The following is a 26,094-nucleotide window of genomic DNA, read 5'->3' on the forward strand; positions in this document are numbered from 1 at the left end:
TGGTCTGAAGCATAACCTATTGAGCATAAGTCAATTTTGTGACAATGGGTATGATGTAACGTTCAGTAAGACCAACTGCACACTAGTCAACAAGGATGACAAATCCATTACATTCAAGGGAAAGAGAGTTGAGAATGTCTATAAAATAAATTTCTCTGATCTGGCTGATCAGAAGGTAGTTTGCCTTCTGTCAATGAATGATAAAAAATGGGTGTGGCATAAAAGGTTGGGACATGCTAATTGGAGATTAATTTCTAAAATTAGCAAGTTACAACTGGTCAAAGGATTGCCTAACATTGATTATCATTCAGATGCACTTTGTGGTGCATGTCAGAAAGGGAAAATTGTGAAAAGTTCTTTCAAATCTAAAGACATTGTATCAACCTCCAGACCCTTAGAATTACTCCATATTGATCTTTTTGGTCCAGTTAACACTGCATCTTTATATGGAAGTAAATATGGATTAGTCATTGTTGATGATTACAGCAGATGGACTTGGGTAAAATTCATTAAAAGTAAAGACTATGCATGTGAAGTGTTTAGCAGCTTCTGCACTCAAATACAATCTGAAAAAGAATTGAAAATTTTGAAAGTCAGAAGTGATCATGGTGGAGAATTTGAAAATGAGCCATTTGAACTTTTTTGTGAAAAACATGGGATTCTCCATGAGTTTTCTTCTCCTAGAACTCCACAACAAAATGGGGTTGTAGAAAGAAAGAACAGAACCTTACAAGAAATGGCCAGAACCATGATCCATGAAAACAACTTAGCTAAACATTTTTGGGCAGAAGCAGTCAATACTTCATGTTATATTCAAAATAGGATCTATATCAGACCTATGTTGGAGAAAACAGCATATGAACTCTTTAAAGGAAGAAGACCCAATATCTCTTACTTTCATCAGTTTGGATGTACTTGTTACATCTTAAACACTAAAGACTATCTGAAGAAATTTGATGCCAAGGCTCAAAGAGGAATCTTTTTAGGTTACTCTGAAAGGTCAAAGGCATACAGAGTGTATAATTCAGAAACACAATGTGTTGAAGAATCTATGCATGTAAAATTTGATGATAGAGAGCCTGGAAGTAAAACTTCAGAGCAAAGTGAAAGTAATGCAGGTACAACTGATTCTGAAGATGCATCAGAATCTGATCAACCTTCTGATTCTGAAAAGTATACAGAAGTTGAATCTTGTCCAGAAGCTGAAATCACTCCAGAAGCTGAGTCTAATTCAGAAGCAGAACCTAGCCCAAAAGTACAGAATGAAAGTGCTTCTGAGGACTTTCAAGATAACACTCAGCAGGTTATTCAACCTAAATTCAAGCACAAATCTTCACATCCTGAGGAGTTAATCATTGGAAGCAAAGATAGTCCTAGAAGAACAAGATCACATTTTAGACAAGAAGAGTCTTTAATAGGACTGCTTTCAATAATTGAGCCTAAAACTGTTGAAGAAGCTCTCTCAGATGATGGATGGATATTAGCTATGCAAGAAGAGCTAAATCAATTCCAAAGGAATGATGTGTGGGATCTGGTACCCAAACCTTCTCAGAAGAACATTATTGGAACAAAATGGGTATTCAGAAACAAGCTGAATGAACAAGGAGAAGTAACCAGAAACAAAGCCAGACTTGTTGCTCAAGGCTACAGTCAACAAGAAGGCATTGATTACACTGAAACATTTGCTCCAGTTGCAAGATTGGAAGCAATCAGGTTACTTCTATCCTACGCAATTAATCATGGCATAATATTATATCAAATGGATGTCAAAAGTGCTTTTCTTAATGGTGTCATTGAAGAAGAAGTGTATGTTAAACAACCTCCTGGGTTTGAGGATCTTAAGCATCCTGACCATGTTTATAAACTTAAGAAATCACTATATGGCTTGAAACAAGCTCCCAGAGCTTGGTATGATAGACTAAGTAATTTCTTAATTAAAAATGATTTTGAAAGAGGACAAGTTGACACAACACTCTTCAGAAGGACTCTTAAGAAAGATATTTTGATTGTGCAAATATATGTTGATGATATAATATTTGGTTCTACTAATGCATCTCTTTGCAAAGAATTTTCTAAGTTAATGCAGGATGAATTTGAAATGAGTATGATGGGAGAATTGAAATTCTTTCTGGGAATTCAAATCAACCAAAGTAAAGAAGGAGTATATGTTCATCAAACAAAATATACAAAGGAGCTTCTGAAGAAGTTCAAGCTAGAAGATTGTAAAGTGATGAACACTCCAATGCATCCAACCTGCACCTTAAGCAAAGAAGATACTGGAACAGTAGTAGACCAGAAGCTATACAGAGGTATGATTGGTTCTCTGTTATACCTCACTGCATCTAGACCTGATATTTTATTCAGTGTATGCTTGTGTGCAAGATTTCAATCAGATCCTAGAGAATCTCATTTAACTGCAGTTAAGAGAATCTTCAGGTATCTGAAAGGAACAACTAATCTTGGACTCCTGTATAGGAAATCCCTAGATTATAAGTTGATTGGATTCTGTGATGCTGATTATGCTGGTGATAGGATTGAAAGAAAATCAACCAGTGGAAATTGTCAATTCCTGGGAGAGAATCTGATATCCTGGGCAAGCAAAAGACAAGCAACTATTGCTATGTCTACAGCAGAAGCAGAGTACATTTCAGCTGCAAGTTGTTGCACACAACTACTTTGGATGAAACATCAGTTGGAAGACTATCAGATCAATGCTAACAGTATTCCCATTTATTGTGATAATACTGCTGCTATTTGTTTGTCAAAGAATCCAATTCTACATTCAAGAGCCAAGCATATTGAAATCAAACACCATTTTATCAGAGACTATGTTCAAAAAGGAATTTTAGATATACAATTCATTGATACTGAACATCAATGGGCTGATATATTTACAAAACCTTTGTCTGTTGAAAGATTTGATTTTATTAAGAAAAATTTGAACATGCATTTTGTGTCTGATTGAAAAATTGCTTGCCTCTGAATAAGAAGTTTGGTTCTGAAGTTTATTCAGGAGCATTTTGGTTCATCAGAAGCTCTTAACTGAGGTTCTGAGGAAAATGTGCTTCTGAAGATGACGTCAACACTAAAACTTCAGAAGTGTTATTCTTTGCTTCTGAATAGCTTGGTTAGTGGGAACGTTGGTAGTTACTTTATGTAAACAGCTGTCCCATTACCCAAAAAGTAGTTTTCTGAAGAGTCTCTGACGTGGTCTATTTGTATTGGAGTATAACAAAAAGGGCAATGATGTTTTATTCGCTTTTTAACATACTTACACGCGCCCCCAATTTGTCATTAATGCTATGTTTGTTTGTCTCTATTGAATTGCAAACGGTTTAATAAAAACACTAAGTCAATTCACACACTACTCACTTCACAACAAACACTTTCTATTTTTCGTCTTAACCCTCTGCGAAAGTAAACGCATTCTCTCATCCTCTCAAAAACTCTTTAGAACCCTAAAACCACTTCATATCAATGGCATCTTCAAGTTCTGCCGGTGGTTCTTCATCGAATATGGATATAGATACTCCTGCTTATGAAATCAAAGGAAGAACTATGTCGATTGAGGAATGGGATCTAATCATTCAAGCGGAAAATCCAGTGGATTTCACTTCTCTAACTCATCATGGATGCGACTTGGTAAGATTCTACAAAAAGCAGAAGCTGATGAGTTACTTCAGTCTTCTCAACGGTCCTACTTATGAAGTGCTTGTCAGACAATTCTGGGTAAGAGCTTCAGTGTTTGACAAAGTTGCTGCTAAACAAGAAGAAGCTCAGATGATTCTGGTTGATCCTACTTTGGAGGGAAAAACCAGAGAAGAAATGGGTCTACTCGCCTTCACTGGGACTGAGATTAGATCAAACGTCATGGGGATTCCTGTAACAATCAATGAGCATGTGATTGCTCAAGCCATGAGAAGGGATGCTTCTGGGACATACGATGGAGAAGAGATTCCTAACCCCAGAACAAGCCCATGGAAGGAGATAGTAAACAACACTATCTACGGATCAAAGGATGCTAAGCCTTACAGCACCTTAAGCATGGAAAAGAAAATGCTGCTGAAGATCCAAAATGAAAACATTTTTCCCAAAGGTGGAGGAAATGATCAACCTTCACTTGGTCACAAAGTCTTTCTGCATCACACCATCTCTCAGGAAACAACAATGAACGTTCCCAAGTATATGTTTAAATACATGATCAAGGAACTCAAGAAGAGCCAGATGGAGAACAGGAAGTTTGTTCCCTATGGAAGGCTGCTCTCCATAATCTTTCAAGAAGGAGGACTCCTAAGTGCCCTGAAAGACGTGGGTATTTATGATAATCAGAAGCTGGGAGCAGTCACAGGAAAAATAATCAATGGGGCAACTCTAGTCAAGATGAGGCTGATTTCAACTTGCAAGAAACTAGATACAGATATGCATGAATCTGATGTCATATCTGATCTAGTCACTCATCACATCCCTATCTGCAAGAAAGATCCCCTGGATGTGCAGAGGGCCTACATCTTGGACTACTACAAGAGCTACAACAAGAAAATCAGCCTGAAAGATATCCCAGAAGAAATGTATGGTGGTGATCTGCCTGTGGCCAAAGGCAGAAAATCTAAAAAGAAGCAGATCACCAAGGAAGAATACCTTGCTGAAGATGCTACTGAGGTGGGTGCTCAGAAGCATAAGAAAGCTAAGAAGGAAAAATCTGCTATGTCCACCATTCTTGAGGAAGTGGAGGATTTGGATGATGTCCCTCTTATCAGAAAAAGGACAAGGAGTACTCAAGAAACAGCAGAACAGCCTGCTTCTGAACAAGCTGGTTCTGAACAAGCTGCTTCTGATCAAGCTGCTTCTGAAAAGCCTTCAAGTCCCAAAAATAAAAGAGAAGCTGCTCTTCAGACCATCAAAAGGAAGAGGTCTAATTCAACAAGAAATCTGAAGACAGCTGAAGGAAGAAGGGAAGAAATGTTGAAAGAACTGGAAGAGAACTGGGATGAAGACTCTAGCCCCAAGAAGGCAAAAAGGACTGCAACTTCTGAGCCCATAGTCATGCCCAGTTTTGAAATGACTGAAGAAATGAGGCAGTACGCTAGAGAGGTTTCTGCATCCAAGATAGCAGAAAAGAAAAGGTTGAAGGAAGTGTTTGAGAAAGAAAGGGATGAGCGTCTCAAGGCTGCAGGGTATGTGCCTACTCCTGACATTGCTGCTTTAGCGTCTGAGTTAGAAACAGTTCAGTATGGAGCAACTCTGCTTTCTCAAGCCTTGAAGAATAAGCAAGCTTCAGGAGCAACTTCATCAGATCCAGTTTCAACAGCTCCAGAAGCAATTCATCCAGAAGCTCAGTCCTCAGGTAATCCATCTAAAGCTCCAACTAATACTCAGTCTCTATCTCTACCCTCTTCACCCTCTTCATCATCCACAGAATCAGAGGACCAACCCCTTAGCCAACATATAAACAAGCTTCTAAAAACCAAACCTACCAAACTAACAGAGTATGGAACACTTGACTATGAGAGTACTCAAATAGAATTTTCAAAAAATAGGATAAAACTTTGTGAGAAATTCAATTTGCCTACTACTCATCCACTATATCCAGATACTCCAGAACCTGTTAGTATACAACAACCTGAACCTACCCAAACAAACTCACCAAATAACCAATCTCCACAAAAAGCCTCTGAAGTAGCTTCAGATGCAACTACTTCAGAAACCCCCCAACACCAAGAATCCTCAACCCTTCACAACTTAGAAAAACATCTAGGTGGTGAAATGCAACCAACACCCACTAAGGCCTCTAAGACAGTTTCTGAGAAGACTGTCTTGGAAACCCAAACAGAAACCCAAACAGAAACCCAAACCATCCCTGAGCAAACTGTTCAGGAGCAAACTGCTTCTGAACAAGTTGCTCCTGACCAAACAACTTCTGACCAAACAACAGAACAACAACAACAACCAGACTCACCCACTATAATAGACTTAACCTCTGACCAACCTTCCACATCACATACAACTCAAACTGAACCTTCACCCATCCCTGACCATATCCTGGAGTCTGAGTATATAGAGGAACAACTGATCAGACTTAGTGATGAGATTCAGGCACTGATTCTTCGCAGAACAGTTCCTGCACCTCCTATTCACTATTATGATCAGTGGATGGATCTACAGAAGAGCTTTGATGAGCTGCTGGATCAGCTTAGAACTAAATGTGTGTCATCTCACTCTGCTATGCTGAAGAAGCTTTTGGATGATATGCATGAAGCAGCTAAGGAGAAAGAGCTGAATTTTGTGCCTCTGCTGGACATCACTCCTTTCTATCCAGAAGAAGAGTACATCACTAGGGCTGCTAGAATTCAGGCTGGATTTAAACGAAGAATGAGGGAAAAGGATGAGCTACTTCAGAAGAAGGATGATCAGATCAAGTATCTCTTAGAACAGTTGTATAAGCAAGCCCAACCTTAGTTGCACACCCAACTCTAGCTTGTTTTTTACTTTTGTTCTTCGTAGCTGTGTCCTTGTATCTTAATCTTCTTTATATATATTATCATTGTTTCTGGATCTTGTGCTTTTTCACCTTCAATATGTTTTACAAGCTTTAACTCTGATGATATTTACTGTTTAATGCTGCTTGCTCTGATACTCTTTCTTTTGTTTCTATTCTTTTTGTTGATGACAAAAGGGGGAGTAAATGTATAGTATTTGTTAAGGCACTGAGTCCTACTATAACCTCTTCTAAATTTCTTTTAAATACTTCTGATTTGATTTTATAAGTATTTTATTGAAATTTAATTAATAAGAATAGAACTTAGGGGGAGCTTACAAACCTCACCTTAAAGATCTATTAGACTCAGGGGGAGCTTACAAACCTCTGTCCCAGTAGTCAACTTATTAATTAGATCAACAACAATTGAACATTTTAAATACTATTGTTTGTCATCATCAAAAAGGGGGAGATTGTTGGAACAAAATGTGTTTCAAAATGAACCTTATTGAGTTTTGATGATAACAAAGTATTAAAAATTGTCAATTGGTTATTACTAATAATTGTTCAAGTGTACAGGACCAAAGGCTACTCAAGTTATTTCAATAGGTCTTGGAAGAACAATGGAAAGAAAAAGAAATTCTGAGCATCTGAAGAAAACTGCTCCTGAAGCTAAACTGCTCCTGAAGAGATGACGTCATCAGAAGCAGAAAGTCATCAGAAGCAAAAGTTTTCATCAGAAGCAATATCTTCACCAGAAGCTACATTTGATCCTTTAATCAAACTGAAGATTCAAAGTAGCTGATTCTCAATTCAGTCTTATCAAAGAAGAACGAAGAATTGAAAGGGAGGTATCAACGGATATATGGATAGCACTGAGCTCTTGTCTCTCGTTAATAGAGTTGACAAAGTACAAGTGTACAACCACTACCTCCACTACTCTGTTTTCTGTCTACGCTACAAGACAAAACAACAGCCATGCCTGCAGAATTTGTACACTCAAGATGGGAATGAATTTGAAGTTTATTCTTCAAAGGACTACACCCAAATCAGGCAAAGGATCACTGGTGGATAATCAAAGGATTTCAAACGACTCTTTAGACGTGCTGATTATCTCAACGTCTCTTTCACACCTCTATATAAAGGAGTGAAGACTTGAAGATTGTAGATAGAGATACATAAGTTCAAAAGCGCCAAAACTCTGTCAATTTGATTCTACAAAGCACACTGAATTTCTGCACTGATTTGATACATCTTAGAAATTCAAAGTCTAGAGTCTTTTCTGTATTGTATTGTGAACACCACTGATTGTATATCAAGTGTTCAATTCAAACTCAATTCTCTGTATTTTTGTTTGATTAGAAGTCTCTCGCCTGCGTGCTTGAGCATTAGAAGTCTCTTGCTTAGTGCTTGAGCATTGGAAGACTCTTGCGTGTGTGCTTGAGCATAGTTTTGTGAAGTCTCATACTTAGAAAGTATTGAGCAGTTGTAATCTTTGTGATTATAGTGAAATCTCCTTGGAAGTGCAAGGGGGACTGGACTACTTCCGTGTTGTGGAAGGAACCAGGATAACTGCTTGTGTCTTTGTCTTTCTTTTCTCTGCTCTGTTCTTTTCCGCTGCAATCTGACTCTGATCATTTCATCAGAAGCAATCAAACTGCTTCTGAAGTTTTATCAGAAGAAGTATTTTTTAAGAGAAAAAGAAAACACAATTCAACCCCCCCCCTTCTTGTGTTTTTCACCTTCACGTCATACTTCCTCCGAAAGATTTGTTGAACCATTGTGTGTTATTTCAGCTGATTCGTGTCTCTTCCCCAAGTTTCCCCTGGATCAGCTGTGAAATCCCTATATAAATAGAGGTCTAGCACAATTCATTGCGTACACAAAAAAAAGGCTTATTAGTTGTCGATTCTTTTTCATCTCTTCTCCCCTCAACTTGGGTTATCGAGTTATTCTTCTCTTCCTCTTTATTCTGTCATGTTTCGAGTGCTATCAATTACCATATTAAAGCGACCTTAATAGCCATATTTGATGATGTAATTTTAGGAAGTTTTTCTATTGTGCAATAGCAAATTGAAACAATGATCTATGAGCTGTTTTATCTTAGGATATCGTGGTTGATTACTTGATTATTTTCCTTACACAATTTTGAATAATGATACGAGATGATTTTAAAAAAAATGACCTAGTCTGCAACTCAACTTGATCATATTAAATACATATTTTATTGCATGAATCAACAACGCAACTAGAGAAAAATCTTTGTAAAAGAAAGGAATAAAACTTATTTCCTTCACACATCAAAGACTATTTTTAACTATTCTTCAAATTTTGGTTTATGGGCTCCTTATTTTGAATGAGATATATGATACAAACAAGTTAGAACCTAAAGAGGTACTCAAGATCATCTCATGGATCTCATAGGAAGCCTTTGTCTTGAAAGCTTTTGATGCAGTCATCAAACATTTGTTCAAGAGATTTGAACTGAGAAAATCCCAATTGAGTGATTTTGGTGGTGTCCATGCTATGCGTATTATTATCTCCTTCCTGGCTGCTACACCTATAGTAGAAAATAAACTATAAACATATTCTTTTACTAGAAAGAATTTTTTTGAATGATACCAAAATTAAGATTGATATAGTAGATGATACACTACAGCAAGTCTTAAACTTACTTGGTTTCGTACGGATAAGAAGGATATTTGGCCTGAAGCATCTGGATGATTTGAGACCAGTGGGCTACTGTGCTTGAACATACAAGCCTTCCAGATGCTTTTGGCTCCTCCATAGCCAATATGTGGGCAGCAATCACGTCATCTATATGAACAAATCCGACTGTTGTGTTTGGGTACTCTCCTCTGGAACCTGTTAAATTAGGGAACAATCTCATTGTTAGCATATGGAGGAACCAAACCTCAGATCTTGAGAGGAACAGACTTCAAGGTCTCAAATCTACGCTATCAAACCAAGCTTTGCGGTTATATGTTTAATTACTTGAAAATGAATTTAATTTTGAATGAGCTTTACTATTACCAAACAAAACTCTAGAATACAAAGAATTCTTAAGAATTATATAACCTTTGACGATGCTTAGTATCATGAGCAATGTGCTGGCTGGCTGTGGTGCAAGAAGTGGACCAACGACGAAAGAGGGGTTAACAACCACTAGATCAAGCCCACTTTCCTCTGCAATCCTCCAAGCCTCTCTTTCTCCCAATGTCTTTGCATATGCATACCACAGCTGCATAACTCACAAGTTTCATTGAATTTAAATAACACTAATTTATGAGGTGACATTTCATGATTAAATTACTAGCAAATCACATTCAAGCCACCAAAATGATTCTAAAATATTGAAAAAGAAAACATAAAATTCAAAGTGATGATCCAAACAAGAATGTGACATTACTTAAAGTGATGATATATGTTAGATATTGAATGTACAGGTAACATTTCGTAATCCAAAATTAGCGGTTACTAGTTCTTGTAAACTATATTACTCAAAGTGATGATCCAAACAAGAATTTGATATGACTTAATGCTTTGTAATTGAGAAGGAAGTGTTGTTACATTATAGCGTTTGCAGTATTCTGGATCACTCCAATGAGATTCATTGAGAGGAGAAACTTGTTGCACATCATCGCGGTATCTTATGGAAGAGCAAGAAGATGTTAGCACCACGCGTTTCACATTTGCTTTGATGCAGGAGTTCAGCACATTCTGGGTTCCTTTTATACATGGATCAATCAAAGTAGCCTACAACATATTTCAAATAGCAACAAATTACCATATGTATATTGATGATGTTATGTTATTGAAAAGATGAAAATATATACCATCTCTACAAACTGCCATTTTAAACTTTGCGGCAGGCAAAATTACGACAGTTTTGAAAACGCCTGAATGGTTTATAGTGGCGGCTAAAACCGCTTTAACATGCAAAATTTAGCCGCCGTAATATTCACGTTTTTTTGCAGTGTGTCTATTAACAAAGACTGAATTTTTTATTGAATTACATTCTAAAATTACAAAGTAGTCTCACATCAATTTCTCTCTGTAACTAAATATTCCGGACACATTTCATCCTATCGTTACTTGATGCAAAAAATAATTAACGAAAAGTTCAAGATACGCATATGGTTATTGTAACAGTAGCAGCTCATCATTTTTATTTGCAACCATCGTTGTATGTAAAGTGATTTATGTTTCGCTGTATTTATGAAAAGTAAACCGAACAACAAATACAAGGTTAAAATCAACTCTAGACATCAAATACAACAATTTTGAAAGCAAAATTAAAACTACAATTCAGAATTAATTTTAGACTTTTATAAGAAATAGAAAAGTATCCAGAAGTCCTAGCTCAACTGGCAAAATACCAAAATTGTTAGGCCGGATGCCATGACCAGAGTTCAAACCCCGGTACCTCCACTTGTGTGTGAATTTATAATGGCTTTGCCATTTCGTCTATCTACCAAAAAAAAAAATAGAAAAGTGTACCTGAATATTGTTATCATATGGAACAATCACAGGAGATGCTGTATGAAACACACCATCAACCCCAGTCACTGCCTCATCAAAACTCCCTTCCACCATCAGATCTGCTTTTAATATCTTTAATCTTTCTTTGTCTCCACTTAGTTGAGTTAGATAACCAACCTTCTCCAAATCATCTGCAAAATAAAATGAAAAATTAATGCACCAATCAAATTAAATAGGAATTAAAAAGATTCATATATCACTAATATTAATACCTGGGTTTCTTACTGTAGTCCTTACTATGTGACCTTTTTCTAATAAGGCTTTAACTAGGTAAGCTGCTATGAACCCAGTGCCTCCTGTGACGCAAAACTCAGGCATCTCTTTCTGTTTTTATGTTTGGCTGATTAATTCTGTGTCATCGTGTAACTTGGTCTTATGTATGTAAGAGTTGTAAGAAATCCAACCAAAATTTGTTAAGTAGGAGAGTCATGTGAGATGTGTGTCCAAATAAAATTATTTTGTTGACTGAAAAAAAAAACAAAACTATTTTGTTGGGTGGGAAACCGATGGTTCACTCGAGTCATATGAATATTGTCTTATAGACTTTATTTTTTTGTTTTTTTTGTTTTTTTTTTTTTGGTAGATAGACGAAATGGCAAAGCCATTATAAACTCACACACATAAGTGGAGGTACCGGGGTTCGAACCCCGGTCATGGCATCCGGCCTAACAATTTCGGCATTTTGCCAGTTGAGCTAGGACTTCTGGATTAATTATTTTTTTGTTTTAATCTCTTAAAAAAAATTATTAACACTTTTAATTTATACTTTTAAGTGAACTCATGTGTAGTGTTCATATTTTCGACTGAAATTGTATAGACATATGAAGAATATTATAACAATCTCTCCAAACAAATTATATATTTTTTTTTGAAACAAAACAAATTATAATTTTTAAGTGTCAAAAACAAAAAATTGATATATTATAGAGATCTAAAACATATTTAACCTTTTATACAATTACTAGCTCCATCCCCTCAAATAAAATACTACCTCTATCTTTATATACAAAATCCTTTTGCAAAATTTTATCGTTGATTTTTAAAGGATCCTTTTTAAATATACATTATTTCCTGTAAAAAAATATGGAAATTGTTCTTCTCTCTTTCGTTTTTGCTCATTCCCTTAATTCAACATGAGTTACTTCATGTTCGGTATTTTTTTAGCGTGAGTTAACTCACGTTGGTATTTTTAAGATCGGTTAAATTATTTTTTAAGTCAGTTCAACCAATCTTAAAAGTGTCAACGTGAGTTAACTTACGTTAAAAAATATCGAGCTTGAGTTAATTTACGCTGAATTAAGAGAATGAGAAATTTGGGAGAGAACAATTTTTGAAAAAATATTTGCATATGTTTTTTTTTTTAATAAACAAAATTTATTAATAATAAGAAAACTAACACAAGATAAGATGTGCAAAGCTGCTCCAAAATTGCAAACTAAGTTACAAAGAAAATTGTGTCAACCATACAAAGTGAAACAAACACTTGAGAGACCCACCAAATAACACTTATTTAATATGTTTCAATGCAAACTAGCACCTGCTGCACCAATGGACATAAACTCTTCCATTAATCACCAAAGTATCATTTTGAGATTTCAATTTTATCAGATACAAGTCATGCCACACCTTCATATGATTACTTGAAAAAAAATAGCCACATGATGCAACTCCAACTCAAACTACTCCTTTTTAACTCACCACCATTTGAGTCAAGAAATAATCACCATCCATACTAGAATTAGAACAACAGAGACTCCTAACTTCTTCGTCTCATCCTCAAATGACAGTGACAAGTTGAAAACCATCAAACTTAAATGCATTGAAGACAAGCGGGTGGGTTACTCCACAAATTTGAAAAATAAAGATTCTTATTTCTTCTTTTCCCAAAAATAAACCATGACCATGACAATCGTTTTATCCGATCTACAACTTTTGAAATGTTGACAATTTTTCGGTTGAATAGAATGTCATTACGCTTCAACCAAATGCACCATGTAGATGTTAGCCAAATTATATGTGAAACTTTCTTTCCATTCTTCCCTTTGCAAAGAGAATTAAATAAAGAGTTAATTATGTTTTAGGTCCCTATAAATAGGCGTGTTTCCAACATTAATTCCTACTTAAATTTTATTAAATTTTTGGTCCCCAATATTTTTTGCCGTTTGCAAAATTGATCCTCACCGTGAAATGCTGCTTATTCAGCTAACGGGAAATCACATGTGGCTTCAATTATAATACACGTGAGACAATATTTCTTTATTCAATAAATAATAAAATGGTTAATAATATTTTTTAATTAAAAGAACCCTTAAAAATTCCAATATAAAAACCCCTTAATCCTAATCTTATCTTATCAGTTTATTACACTTTTCTCTACCCACACAAACCCTAGCCGCTCGATACCCTTCTCCGTTTTCGAAAAACTTCAGATCGTTGTCTTTTACTGTTTGGGAATCTTAGTTTGTGGTCCAATGGTTCGTTTTTGTGGTGACACTTTGCTTGGTGGTCCCGAGGTTGAAGAAAAAGATTCTCATGGTACGAATCTTTTCTGTTTTTTGATTTCAGTTCGGTTGTCTTTTTGTTAGTGAAAACATGTAAAGTAATACATTATTGGGATATAAGCATGTGGGTATTGTTTATTACTAGGGTTTTGCAACAGTTTCGATTTAAGCATGTGGGGTATAGGAATTTGTATGACTTTTATGGAATAAGTTGAATGCAAGTGGGTTGGTGTGTCTTTAATCATGAATTTATTGACATTTTATAATTTGTTGTTTGTTTGCATGTGCATTATTGTTTTCCTTTTTCCCCATTACTAATTGTACTCATATGAGATATGTTAGGTGGAGGATTTACTGCTGTCATTTTTACCAAGGGTTTTTTTGTAAGAAACCCTCAGCTACATTATTTTGGTGTTGAGGTTGGAGTATTTAAGGGATTGGATCCAGAAAAGTGGTCTTATTTTGAGGCACTTGGTTATGCAAAAGACTTGGACAAAGAGTTGGAAAGTAAAATTGAGAGTGTCAAACTATAGTGGAAACCAAGCAACATGGCATTGGATAAGTGTCTGAAGAAACTAACACTTGATGTTCATGCATCGGAGCTGGCTAACTTTGCTGTTGAAAACCAAGAAAATGTTGACATATATGTGGACTACAATAGCTCATCTGATTCAGGTAATGAGGAGTCTTCAAGGTGTGTGGAGGGTGTTGAACTCTATGGTGTTGGTGCAAGCAAATCTGACTACAAAGGGAAAGGGATTGCTGCTGAGGGTGAAGATGTTTCAGAAAATGAGAGTTCAGATAGTGACCATATTGCTGATGAGGTACACTTTGATGATAGTGAAGAGGAAAGGATGTTTCTTGAAGATGATGGATTTGTAGAGGAAGGGTTAGTAGCTTGTGCTGGTGTGGTGGAGAATGATGTACATCAGAGACAAAGACTTAATGTCGACCAACATGATGACAATGGTGGACTTGAAGATGGTTATGTAACTGATGACTTAGATAGTGCTTCTGATGTAGACAATGTTGAAGGTGTAAAGCCTATATATCCAAGGTTTAAGGAAGAAGACTTGAACAAGGATTTTAAGTTCACTATTGGTATGGAGTTCTGTTCTCTCAAGCAATTTAAAGAAGCTTTTCTTGAGCTTAATGTTCTGAATGGGAGAGATATTAAGCTCAAGACAAATGACAAAAACAGATGTAGGGTTATATGCAAGAGCTTTGATACATGCAACTACTTGGTGTTTGTGAGTAGGGTTGTGAGGACACATACCTTCAGGGTGAAGACTCTAATGCAGAAGCATACATGTGGGAGGGTGTTTGAGAACAAAAGTGCAACTTCTGGATGGGTTACTAAGGTCTTGGTGGAAAAGATTGAAAACTCAGAGACTTTCAACATAAATCAAGTTGTAGGTGAGATTAGGACAAGGTTTTCTACTGGCATAACTCCTTCAAGGGCATTCAAGGCTAGGAAGATGGCAAGAAAAATAGTGGATGGTGATATTGAGAAACAATATTCAATGATCTGGTCTTATAGTGGTGAGTTACAAAGAGCGTGCAACGGGAATACTTGTAAGTTGCATTTCGAAAGACCAGTACCAACTTTGTTACCAAGATTTGGTAGGTTTTATGTATGCTTTGATGGTTGCAAGAGAGCTTTAAAGACCAGTTGCAGGCCTTTCATAGGGGTTGATGGTTGTCACTTAAAAAAAAAGTATGGTGGCCAGTTTTTGATTGCAGTAGGGAGAGATCCCAATGACCAGTATCTACCAGTGGCTTTTGCAGTTGTAGAAAGTGAAACAAAGGAGACATGGAACTGGTTTTTGACCTTGCTTTTAGAAGACATTGGTGATTCTAGGTGGGCCTTCATTTCTGACCAATAGAAGGTATTTTTAATTTTTAATGTACACAATTGTGATGCACATTTTCAATTAAAATATGAGTTGTTATGTATTAGTAATTGGGAACATTTTTTTTTACTGTTATGTTATCTGGATATGACAGGGATTACTGCAAACATTTGATGAGTTGTGAGGTGGGCTGGAGCACAGATTTTGCCTAAGGCATCTGTATGCAAACTTCAAGAAGAAGTTTGGTGGAGGTACACTAATTAGGGACTTAATGATGGGTGCTGCCAAGGCTACTTATGTTGAAGCTTGGGAAGAAAAGATGCAGTTGCTGAAGGAAGCTAATCCCAAGGCACATGAATGGTTAGCTGCTGTTGACAAAAGGGGATGGTGTAAGCATGCCTTTTCTTTTCATACTAAATGTGATGTCTTGATGAACAATCTCAGTGAGTCATTTAATGCAACCATTTTATTACCAAGGGATAAGCCTGTAATCACCATGTTTGAGTGGATTAGAACTTACTTAATAGGGAGGTTTGCTATGTTGAAAGAAAATGTAGGGAATTATAGAGGTGATATCATGCCTAAACCTATGAGAATACTTGATAGGGAAATAGAGATGAGTGGTAATTGGTTTGCTACTTAGGCTGGTGGGTTGAAGTTTGAGGTTACACATAGCCTAATGTATGATAAGTTTGTAGTTGATATTGATAAAAAAACATGCTCTTACAATTTCTGGGAATTGGTTGGGATCCCTTGTAGGCATGCTGTTGCAGCTATTGTGATGAAGGGTGATGATCCTGCACAATATGTGCATAGGTACTATAGCAAGGTGTATTATGAGGATTGCTATGCTCAGGTTATATCCCCTATTAATGGCCAGAATAAATGACCTAAAACCGATTTTGTTGAGGTCTTGCCCCCTATCTACAAGCGTGGGCCTGGCAGGCCCAAAAAGCTAAGAAGAAGAGAGTCTGATGAGGATAGGATGGAGAATGGGAAGTGGCAAAGGGGTTACACTACTAACAGATGCAAGAAATGCTTGCAATATGGACACAATCAAAGAACTTGCATAAATCTGGCTGTTGTTATTCCAACTCAAACATCTCAGACTAGTGCAACATCTGCTGTTGTTGTCCATGAACAAGCACTAACTACTCAGGCAAGTATGAGAAGCAATCCTGCAGTTGTACTCCAACAACCAACAACTCAGGCAAGTTAAAGTAGCCAATCTGCAGTAGCACCTAAGAAAAGGGTATACATTATGATTCCTTTTAGTAAACTTATTGATATTGATTATGTTTTTTTTTTTCATTTTAATTGATTTAAAATATTTATCATTGTTTCTTACTTAGGGGAGACCTGTTGGATATGGTAAGAAGCAGTCTAAGGGAGTTCCAATGCAAAAAAAAACAAAGAAGATTGTTGAACTGGGTAGTAGCTCTATGACTGTCAACACATCTCAACCATCTTCTGCTCAAGCAAAAACTACTGCCAATGATGTTGGTATGATGCTAAATGGCTTGAAGGCACTTCCACCAAACCAGCTAGATGAAATTATTAGGCAGTTGAACAAAGGAAAAGGAGATGATGTTGAAGACACTATAGCAAAGGAGTAGTTTTTTATGATATCATGTTTTTTTTGCTAGCACCTTTTGGTGTGCACCTTTTGAACTGTTTTGGTGCTATATACTGTTTGTTATATGTATTAAGTTGACTAAGACTTGTCTTTTTGCTAGCATCTTTTGGTGTGCACCTTTTGAACTGAATTGGTGCAATATGCTATTTTCTATATGTACTAGTGTGCACTTCTGAGATACTTAAATGCACATTTTAATGCACAAACTGTTTTGGTGCTCTATGATCTACTCTTATTCTATTATAGCATATTTTGTGATCAATTCTTGTGCTCTTCCGTGTGTGTATTAATTTGTTTCAAAGGTAAAATCTACTTAGATTATTTTCTCTACAGCCATTATAACAAAAAGTAGTGATACCATAACATGCCATTACAAAGAGCACTACTTTTGTGATGTTTTAATGCACCTTATTACAAGATAAATTTGCAAAATAAATTGATACCATAACATGTCACTTTTGATACCAAGTTTTGACAAGATAAATTGATACCATAACATTACTGTTCTCACCAATATTACAAGATTTTCATACCATAACATTACTTCTTACTAATAAACCACTGATACATCATTTTATACATCATCAATGCCTAAAATTCTAGAACCTTATCTTCATTACAAACACCTAAAATCTTAGAACATTAACTTCATAACAAGGACAAGATTGATAATCAATGACACAATTAGAAGTGTCAAGCTAACTTTTCCTTTCATCCTTTCTTGGTTAAACCTCTTGTAAAGCTTTACATTCTTCTTCCTAGATTCCTCAGCAATTCCTAAAGCAATGACACTTACATCTTTACATCCAACATCATCAACATCCTCAATCTCATCAGTGTCATCAATCTCTTCTACTTCATCAGCCCAGATAAACATGTTGCAAGTATCCTTCATCTTCATACAATTACCAGATATCAGAATTAAACACAAAAACATATGAAAAGAAGAGAGAACTGGTAAATGAGAAGAAAAATGAAAACGTTTTCATAAGTACCATCCAATATGGACATCTCCAGAACTGTCTCCCTATATGTTTCCCTCTTGTAGCTGTCATCAAAATGGTTCGAATACCACATCCACATTTTTTGTCCCCTAGGTCGAGTTGAATAAGATGTAACACTGTTTGAGTATGAACGGTTGTTTCGGCGATTTATGCTTCCTTGTCATTCCATGGTTCTCCAATTTTGAACTCAGATCTGAAGTGTTTGAAAAAAAAATCAGTTTGGGAATTTAGGGTTATTTATTTCAGCAGAGAGGAAGAAGAAGATGGTAACTGGTTTTTTTATGGGTCAGACCGGATCATAATCATACTCGTGTCGGGTCGAGGCCCAATACAATGGCCCAGTATTACATTAATTGTACTTCAAACAAAAAAAATCCGAACTGGCAGCCACGTCTACTTTCCCGTTAGCTGAATCATTAACATTTCACGGTGAGGACCAAGTTTGCAAACGGCAAAAAACGTTGGGGACCAAAAATTTAATAAAATTTAAGTAGGGACTAATGTTGGAAACACGCCTATTTATAGGGACCTAAAACATAATTAACCCTTAAATAAAAGACTTTATCAGTCAATTTTGTCCCCCAAGAACTCCTTGTATGTTAGAAGTACATCATTCCTCTTTTTATATACTATAAGTATCTTTAACAAGTTCATTATGATTATACAAAATCAATGTTATGTTGTTGTTAAAAGTGTACATTCAATGGTGAAATTTATCACACTTAATAACTTATATCAATAATTGTATCATACTTATGAGAAGAAATTACCTCTTTGAAATGGAGAGACACATATTAATTATGACAGTTGATATCTCACCTATACTGACATCCCAAAACATCGTATGTCAAATGCAACTATTGATAAAAAAAAAAACAACAAAAAAAAAAAAAGAGTAGCCACATGATCCTAAATGCGTCTCACATTAGTTTCATGATAATGAATGCATCTCGCATGATTTTGCATTATCAAATTCAATCATGCAATCCTTTCGATTATTGTAATCGGAGCTTTTGGTTCATTATCACTAATCCATTGTGATTATTGTTCAGGGTTACTATTCTCACGTGTGGTTTTATACTTTTGTAATGATTGTTAATGTGTACTAGATTTGTTCAAGTATACGATAGAACATACAATATTGCTTACGTATATTGTACTGTTCACGGTGAAATAGTATAATCCGGTTCAAAACCATGATAACAAAATTTAAGATTAAGAAGTTTAATGGGAGTAATTTCTCACTGTGGAAATTAAAGATAAGGGTGGTTCTAAAAAAGAAAATTGCGTAGACGCAATTGATGGTGAACCTGCAGATATCACCGATCAAAAGTGGAAAGAGATGGATGACAACGATGTTGCCAATTTTCACTTAGCAATGACAAACTCGGTATTGTCAAGTATTGCAGAGAAAAAGTCTGCAAAGGAGATCTAAGATGCTCTTATTAAATTGTACGAGGTCAAATCACTTCACGCAAGAATTTTCTTAAAAAGGAGGTTCTACACTCTCTGAATGTATGAGTCCATATCAATAACAAATCACATAAATACCATAAATACACTATTTGCTCAGCTCACAGCCTCAGATGTCATGATAGCTGAAAATGAACGTGCAAAACTTCTACTTCAGAGTTTACCTCATTCATATGAACAACTCATCATCAACATTACAAACAACAATATTGCTGACTCTCTTCATTTTGATGATGTTGCTGATGCAATCTGCATAGAGAGAAATATACGGCAAGAATACATTAAACAGATTTATCTTTATTTTAGTTGCGTAATAATATTGTTATTCTGATAACGAACCAAAAGCTCTGATACCACTGTTAGGTATCATAATAACAATATTATTACACAACTAAAATAAAGATGAAACTGATTCATGTATTCTTGTTGTATATTTCTCTCTATGCAGATTGCATTATGAATACATAGTAGACTCTATTTATATAACAATGGTTTCTATTCTATTTATAGGTTCAAGAGAAACTTATTCTCTTCCATAGAATTCCTACAGTAAAAAAAACTCTACCACCTTTTATTTAGTAACTTTTATGGCGTTGACCATTTCCATAACTTAAATGTAACTTTAAATCTTCACAATTTTAAGAAAGTTGACATTACTATATTGATATAATTTAATTTTTTTGAAACCCTTGAAAGACAAAATTAAGATTAATTTCTTTAGTATGCCAATTTTCAACTATCCCAAATAAGTTAGTATCTCTATCATGCCAAAATTATATATTTAAATTAAAAATTTATTGTTTGGGATGTCATAAACACTACAACTCTTAAATAAGAAAAAAAATGGATAGTTATATTGCCTGTCATTATAAAAATAGAGTTGACGGATTGGAACTGTGAAGAAAGAAAAAAAAAGTTGTAACGAGTTTTAAGAGTCCTCTAAAAAAATAAAGAAGTTTTGAATGTCAAACTCAAAGAAATAACAAAAGAAAGAAGGAAATATGTTCCTGGTGGGATTCGAGACAGGAGTTGGAAAATGGCAAGGCACTTAAGTTTGCCTAAAGTTCAATTTACTGAATTCTCCTTTTTATGTTTTTCTTCTTTAATATTAAATCACTTCTTTTTATTAAGAGTTTAAAATGAAATGTGTTTGGCCCAACTTCTTCTTTAAAGAAGAGAAGTTAAAATTAAGTCTGGCCAAATACTACCTAAGAACATAATAAATAAGTTAGTACTCCATCCGTCCCAAATTGTATGACGTTTTGGGCATTTCACACATATTAAGAAATGCAATTAATATTGTGTGGAAAAGAGATATTATGAGTTGTTTTACAAAATTGTCCTTAATAAATAATATGGGAAAGATAAATGAAAGAATTGAAAGAAGAGAGAGTAATAAATAATTAAGGTTATAATAGGAAAAATAACATTAATGTTGCATTGGTATTTTAAAGTGACATATAAGGGACGGAGGGAGTATCTATCCCAAATTTAGTAATTATTGTTTCAATCGGGCCAAACAAGTATATTTCCATTAATTTATTTCAATTTTTTTTTTTCTTCATAAAATTCACATAAATCGTGGGCATCATTACGGTGGACGGTGATGTGTCGTGGGTCAGCACACTGGCACGCACTTATACAGTTAGTTATCGTAAATTGCAACCAATTTCAAACCAAACCATACAAACAAAAACAGCGTCATAAACCTTCTTACACAATTTTCTATATTTGTTACGACAAAGAACCTGAATGCTATTTCGTCCATATTCACACCCACCCACCCAACTAACCAACCCTCATTCAACGTTACATTTACATTATAACAACAACGTGCTCTGTTCCCTTCATAATAATCAGAGAAACGACGTCGTTGAAGAGAAATGAAGGGCGAGAAAAAGTCATTGTTACAAGATCTAATTGAGAATTCAGGTGGTTGTGTTGTTACTGATGGTGGATTTGCTACACAGCTTGAAAAACATGGTGCTTTTATCAATGATCCTCTTTGGAGTGCTATTTGTTTGATCAAACAGCCACATCTTATTAAGAAGGTTTTTTTTTTTCCTCTTTTATATTTCTGTTTTTCTTCATTTTCGTAAGCCTTATTAAATGAAGCACGGACACTCTGGATTAGGCGTGTCCCGGTATCAGACATGCCTTCGACTCAACAGACACATGTGATTGCATTGAATTATGTGATTTTCTAAGATTATTAATGGTGTCGGCTTGTCATATGTCTGTGTTGTGTCCGGTGTCCGGTGTCCATAGCTTGGTTTAATGTCTGTGTTTTTTACCGGGACCTTGGTGCCATCTGAGGAATCCATGGAGAATAATTCTTGAGTCTTATGGACACAAATGAGCGGCAAACTTTCACTTTAAGAGTTTTAATGTTATTGCATGGCTAAGCTGGGTTCGAACCTGAGAGCTTTTTTAAGCTAGAATGATAAATATTCACTGTTTCTTTATTAGTTAATTAAATTGTTTATAGGTTCACATGGAATATTTGGAGGCTGGGGCAGATATATTGGTTACTTCATCTTACCAGGTAAGTTTGTGACTTTGTACAGAGCCATGAGAATTTAGGTTCGAGTTTCCCTATTCACTTTGGATTATATCCAAAAGCTTAGTCATTCTTTCGTGTAATGTGATGAGTTAATTTTATTAGAATTTGCATGAACTTGATCTTATGCATGGCAAAGTTAGTCCCTGCATCTCAATTGTTTTATTATGAGATACCACTTTTAACATCTGCATGTACATCTATAGGCTTATAAGAAGATTTTTATTATAATTTGATGAAAAGGCTTCAAATTGCCGGCTGCACCGCATGATGTGGCGCAGTGTCTCCAACTGCATCAGGCTGCAACTGAGTATGTAGTGATCATACATGTTATTATTGACAATCAGATAAATAAGAGAGTATTTTAAAGGTTTAGAGATGTTTTAAAGTGATGGAGAATTGATAATGAGACAGATAGATATGAGATTTTAGAGAGAAAATAAGAGAAATGTGAGTTATTACTTAAGTAATAAATTTTAGGCTTAATTAATGATGTAGTCTATTAAGTTATTTGTTGGTTACATTTTAGTCCCATAAGTTATTAATGTTACAATTTGGTCCCTTTAAGTCATCTTCCGTCAAGCAAATAAATCTCCACCGTCAAAACCGTTAAGCCAATGTCTAAGGTGGATACATGTTGCAAGTTGTCACGTCACCGTTCACATGTGCCTATTTAACGTTTTGACAAAAGATTGACGGTGAGGATTTATTTGGCTAACATATACTAACTTAAGGGACCAAATTGTAACGTTAATAACTTATGGAACCAAAATGTAACCAACAAATAACTTAAGGGACCAAATCATTAATTAAGCCTAAATTTTAATATTCTATTCTGATAAAAAAAAATTCACATAGCAATTCCGATATCCTCAATCGCAGTGGCCGCTACCGCGATCACAACATGGAAAACATTCATGGATCAGCACGACTTCATCTGCATAGACACTAATTCAATCTGTTTTTAAGTTCATATTTTATTTACTTATTCGTATCGTACTTATAATGCTATGGAGTGTATTTTGCTTTATTTTGTTACACACAACATGGATGTCATTGATGAATCTTATAATTCTATAATTTATATTTATGTTGGTGTCTGAAATGGTAGAACAGAACATTCTGTTCTGCTCAAGTTAATATGAAATTCCTGGCTATGGAAATTTCTGGTACAATCGCCCACTAAATGTATGAATGTAAATCTTTGACTAGTTAGGATAAACAAATGTGCCTTCCAGTAGTCAATTCACATAAAATTTGAAGAATTTTCAATTTCTTGTGAATTTTTTTAATTCATTACTTGCAATTACTGAAACTGAGATTTTCAACATTTTCCAAGTTAAAATCCTAATGTTGTAGTCTTGTAGACCAAATTTTATAGTGCTCTTACAATTTTTTTTATAATTATAGGCTACAATTCCTGGATTTTTGTCCAAGGGGCTGTCAATTGAAGAAGGGGAATCACTATTGCAAAGGAGTGTCAAATTGGCAGTTGAAGCTCGTGACAGTTTCTGGTCTTCGGCTAAACGAAATCCTGGAAATAAATATAGAAGAGCTTTGGTTGCAGCCTCTATTGGAAGCTATGGTGCTTATCTTGCTGATGGCTCAGAGTACAGGTGCTTCTGCACTCCTTAAATGGCTGTGAGGAATTGCTTTTGTGTGTATTTTGTATGTTATCTGTATTTATTCGTGCTGATATCTTATTCTTTTAGGGGACTGTATGGACCAGATGTGAGTTTGGTGAAATTGAAGGATTTTCATCGCCGGAGATTGCAAGTTCTTGTTGAAGCTGGTCCAGATTTGCTTGCTTTTGAGACCATTCCAAACAAACTTGAAGCTCAGGTCTTTTCTTTTATGCAAAGTAAACTTGTTTTATAGATAGATAAGATTATCTTGCTGTAAGCTCGTAAACTAGAATAACTGAAAACTAATAATGTATATCATTGCCTGGCATTGATTAAAATCTTATCTTGAAACATGGCAGTTCTCCTTGCTGCAACATAACCAGTTAAGGGAGAAACATACACGCTAAGCATTAGAAGCTTCAGTTTATAAATTCCTCTATACTAGAGAAAGTGTTGAAACAAATTGAAAAATACTGGTCCCAAATCAAACAAGTTCTTAGCCTCTCATTATATGTGATAACGTTGAGATGAAAGAATGATGTCTGCGTATAGCCTCTCAATTATTGAACATTGGTATCATGATATTGCTGAGACGAAACAGTGATATTTATGTACTACAAGGAAAGTTTTCTCTTCAAGTTCTTAAATGATTTCATGATGTAGCTATATGTATAAGCTATTTCCATAATTTTTTGTTATATTTTGAGTTGTTAAATAAGATTTTTATATCGATCAAGGCCAAATGTTTAAAGTTGTAAATTAATTTCTAAGATTGCTAATACTCTGTTTAAAACTCATTCACCATGAATCTCGACTTTCTTCCTATCTCAAACAGTTAAAACTTTATGAAACATATTTTTGGTATTCATATGCAATCTTTTTCATTGCAGGCTTGTGTCGAACTGCTTGAAGAAATAAATGTCCAAATCCCATCTTGGATCTGTTTTACATCTGTAGATGGTGAAAATGCTCCCTCAGGAGAGAGTTTCCAATACTGTCTTGAAGTAATAAATAAGAGTAACAAAGTAGAGGCAGTCGGTATAAACTGTGCACCTCCCCATTTTATGGAAAGTCTCATTCCCAAATTTAAGCAGGTACCTCTTACACCTCATGTCATTAGTTTTAATACTTGAAAAATAATTGTAGTCCTCATTATAGTAGAGTGGAATGTTAATAGTCTTATTCTTGCAGTTGACAAACAAGGCAATCGTTGTCTATCCCAACAGTGGCGAGGTGTGGGATGGTATCGCGAAAAAATGGCTAGTAAGTTGGAATTTCTCCCTCCTCAGTCATTCCTTTAATTTCTCGCACTCATTGATAACCCGGATTCTCTACAGCTGGATCTGTGGTGCAACCGACTGTAGAGCAGCCAATCCAATTTGAAACAGATTAACTTTCCTATTTTACATGTCTGTCTAATTGTGTTTTAAAATTTCTTTTCATTGACAGCCATCCAAGTGTTTTCATGATGATGATTTTGGATTTTATGCAACTAGATGGCGTGAGTTAGGTGCTAAAATTATAGGAGGTTGTTGCCGGACTACACCATCCACCATTCAGATTATTTCAAATGCTTTAAGAGAAAATATTTAGTTGCACTCATTCCTGTAACTTATGTTTTCAATTTGCGAGATTTTGTCTAGGATTTTTCCATAATTTCAACTTTTAAATTTTAGTTGCTTTAACTTTAAGTTTATTCATTCAAGTTGAAAGGAAGTCGAGTCTTCATCCATGAGAGTTACCTGTGGTAAAATTTGGCGTAAATCTTATACTGAGTTAGTTGGTGTAGTGTAGGGATCAGAGAGTGTAGTTGCTGCTATGCAAAGTAAAGAATAGCAGTAAGGGTGGAAACCTGCTGCAAGACACTTTAAGTAAAATTTATATGAATTTTACTTACTTAGTAATCTATATCTTCAAGTAAAATGATTTGTATATCGAATACTCTTCAATATATTTTTTTTACTAAATAACCCTTCACACACAAAAACATATGGTAGCTAACCAAGTTTAAGGTTTTAAATAACGGTTGCGATCCAAGCTGCGTTAAGGATTTCACGATTTTGACGGATGTTGTGTTGCCCAATGAGGTTTTGCGCTGTGAATCAATCACAAAATTGCACATATCTTATTAAAATTATTTACACTATCATATAGTTAATAACTTAATTTTTATTGTTTCTTCATAATTTCATGTTTAATTCTTATCAAAATTTGTAATGAATTTGTTATTCTAAAAATCAAATGAACCATAATAAATTTAGGTTTTAATGTTTTAAAAAGAGACAAGAGTATAAAAAAAAATGAGACAAAAATTTGTTCCCCACCAGTTGTCGCGACGTGTTTTGTGTCAGCGTAACTTTTTGTCACGTTTACTTCCATGATTTTTGTTCACTATGCTACAATGGAGAAAAACGGTAACACCACC

The 26,094-nt window shown here is 35.2% G+C and overlaps 4 protein-coding genes across 5 annotated transcripts; 2 read left to right on the forward strand and 2 right to left on the reverse strand.

The window, feature by feature from the left end:
- Nucleotides 1–8,661: 8,661 nt before the first annotated feature.
- Nucleotides 8,662–11,464, reverse strand: LOC11406616 (tetraketide alpha-pyrone reductase 2). Of its 2 annotated transcripts, XM_039834792.1 has the most exons (7): nucleotides 11,230–11,464; nucleotides 10,976–11,148; nucleotides 10,046–10,231; nucleotides 9,554–9,716; nucleotides 9,151–9,340; nucleotides 8,873–9,035; nucleotides 8,662–8,825 (listed from the first exon to the last, which is right to left on the reverse strand). In XM_039834792.1, exons 1-6 carry the CDS (start codon nucleotides 11,333–11,335, stop codon nucleotides 8,894–8,896), a joined length of 960 nt encoding a protein of 319 aa, XP_039690726.1. In that variant the 5' UTR covers nucleotides 11,336–11,464; the 3' UTR covers nucleotides 8,662–8,825; nucleotides 8,873–8,893. The 2 variants fall into 2 exon arrangements, with proteins under 2 accessions (XP_039690726.1, XP_003614640.1); XM_003614592.4 differs by having other exon boundaries at nucleotides 8,662–9,035.
- Nucleotides 11,465–13,362: 1,898 nt separating this feature from the next.
- Nucleotides 13,363–16,354, forward strand: LOC112421910 (uncharacterized). Its single transcript, XM_039834121.1, has 3 exons — nucleotides 13,363–13,552; nucleotides 13,861–15,407; nucleotides 15,526–16,354. The coding sequence occupies exon 2, from the start codon at nucleotides 14,067–14,069 to the stop codon at nucleotides 15,402–15,404; it is 1,338 nt and encodes a 445-aa protein (XP_039690055.1). The 5' UTR covers nucleotides 13,363–13,552; nucleotides 13,861–14,066; the 3' UTR covers nucleotides 15,405–15,407; nucleotides 15,526–16,354.
- A 1,287-nt stretch (nucleotides 16,355–17,641) lies between these two features.
- Nucleotides 17,642–18,255, reverse strand: LOC11409670 (uncharacterized). The gene is made up of 2 exons (XM_024784857.2): nucleotides 18,003–18,255; nucleotides 17,642–17,902 (listed from the first exon to the last, which is right to left on the reverse strand). Exons 1-2 carry the CDS (start codon nucleotides 18,060–18,062, stop codon nucleotides 17,642–17,644), a joined length of 321 nt encoding a protein of 106 aa, XP_024640625.1. The 5' UTR covers nucleotides 18,063–18,255.
- Nucleotides 18,256–21,158: 2,903 nt separating this feature from the next.
- On the forward strand, nucleotides 21,159–25,573 carry LOC11422561 (homocysteine S-methyltransferase 1). Its single transcript, XM_003614594.4, has 7 exons — nucleotides 21,159–21,535; nucleotides 21,973–22,029; nucleotides 23,455–23,660; nucleotides 23,757–23,886; nucleotides 24,560–24,763; nucleotides 24,861–24,932; nucleotides 25,119–25,573. The coding sequence occupies exons 1-7, from the start codon at nucleotides 21,368–21,370 to the stop codon at nucleotides 25,260–25,262; spliced, it is 981 nt and encodes a 326-aa protein (XP_003614642.1). The 5' UTR covers nucleotides 21,159–21,367; the 3' UTR covers nucleotides 25,263–25,573.
- The last annotated feature ends 521 nt before the right edge of the window (nucleotides 25,574–26,094 follow it).

Source organism: Medicago truncatula, chromosome 5 (assembly GCF_003473485.1).
Source record: "Medicago truncatula cultivar Jemalong A17 chromosome 5, MtrunA17r5.0-ANR, whole genome shotgun sequence".
In the NCBI taxonomy this organism is placed as follows: domain Eukaryota; kingdom Viridiplantae; phylum Streptophyta; class Magnoliopsida; order Fabales; family Fabaceae; genus Medicago; species Medicago truncatula.

Excerpts from the sequence above, each read along its gene's own strand:
- LOC11406616 (XM_039834792.1), bottom strand. The coding sequence starts at position 11,335 with ATGCCTGAGTTTTGCGTCACAGGAGGCACTGGGTTCATAGCAGCTTAC. Across the intron at positions 11,149-11,229 it reads GACTACAGTAAGAAACCCAG|ATGATTTGGAGAAGGTTGGT; the intron begins GTATTAATATTA and ends TTTATTTTGCAG. Across the intron at positions 9,717-10,045 it reads AATACTGCAAACGCTATAAT|CTGTGGTATGCATATGCAAA; the intron begins GTAACAACACTT and ends TGAGTTATGCAG.
- LOC112421910 (XM_039834121.1), top strand. The coding sequence starts at position 14,067 with ATGGCATTGGATAAGTGTCTGAAGAAACTAACACTTGATGTTCATGCA.
- LOC11409670 (XM_024784857.2), bottom strand. The coding sequence starts at position 18,062 with ATGACAGCTACAAGAGGGAAACATATAGGGAGACAGTTCTGGAGATGT. Across the intron at positions 17,903-18,002 it reads GGAGATGTCCATATTGGATG|ATGAAGGATACTTGCAACAT; the intron begins GTACTTATGAAA and ends AATTGTATGAAG.
- LOC11422561 (XM_003614594.4), top strand. The coding sequence starts at position 21,368 with ATGAAGGGCGAGAAAAAGTCATTGTTACAAGATCTAATTGAGAATTCA. Across the intron at positions 22,030-23,454 it reads TGGTTACTTCATCTTACCAG|GCTACAATTCCTGGATTTTT; the intron begins GTAAGTTTGTGA and ends TTATAATTATAG. Across the intron at positions 24,933-25,118 it reads GTATCGCGAAAAAATGGCTA|CCATCCAAGTGTTTTCATGA; the intron begins GTAAGTTGGAAT and ends TTTCATTGACAG.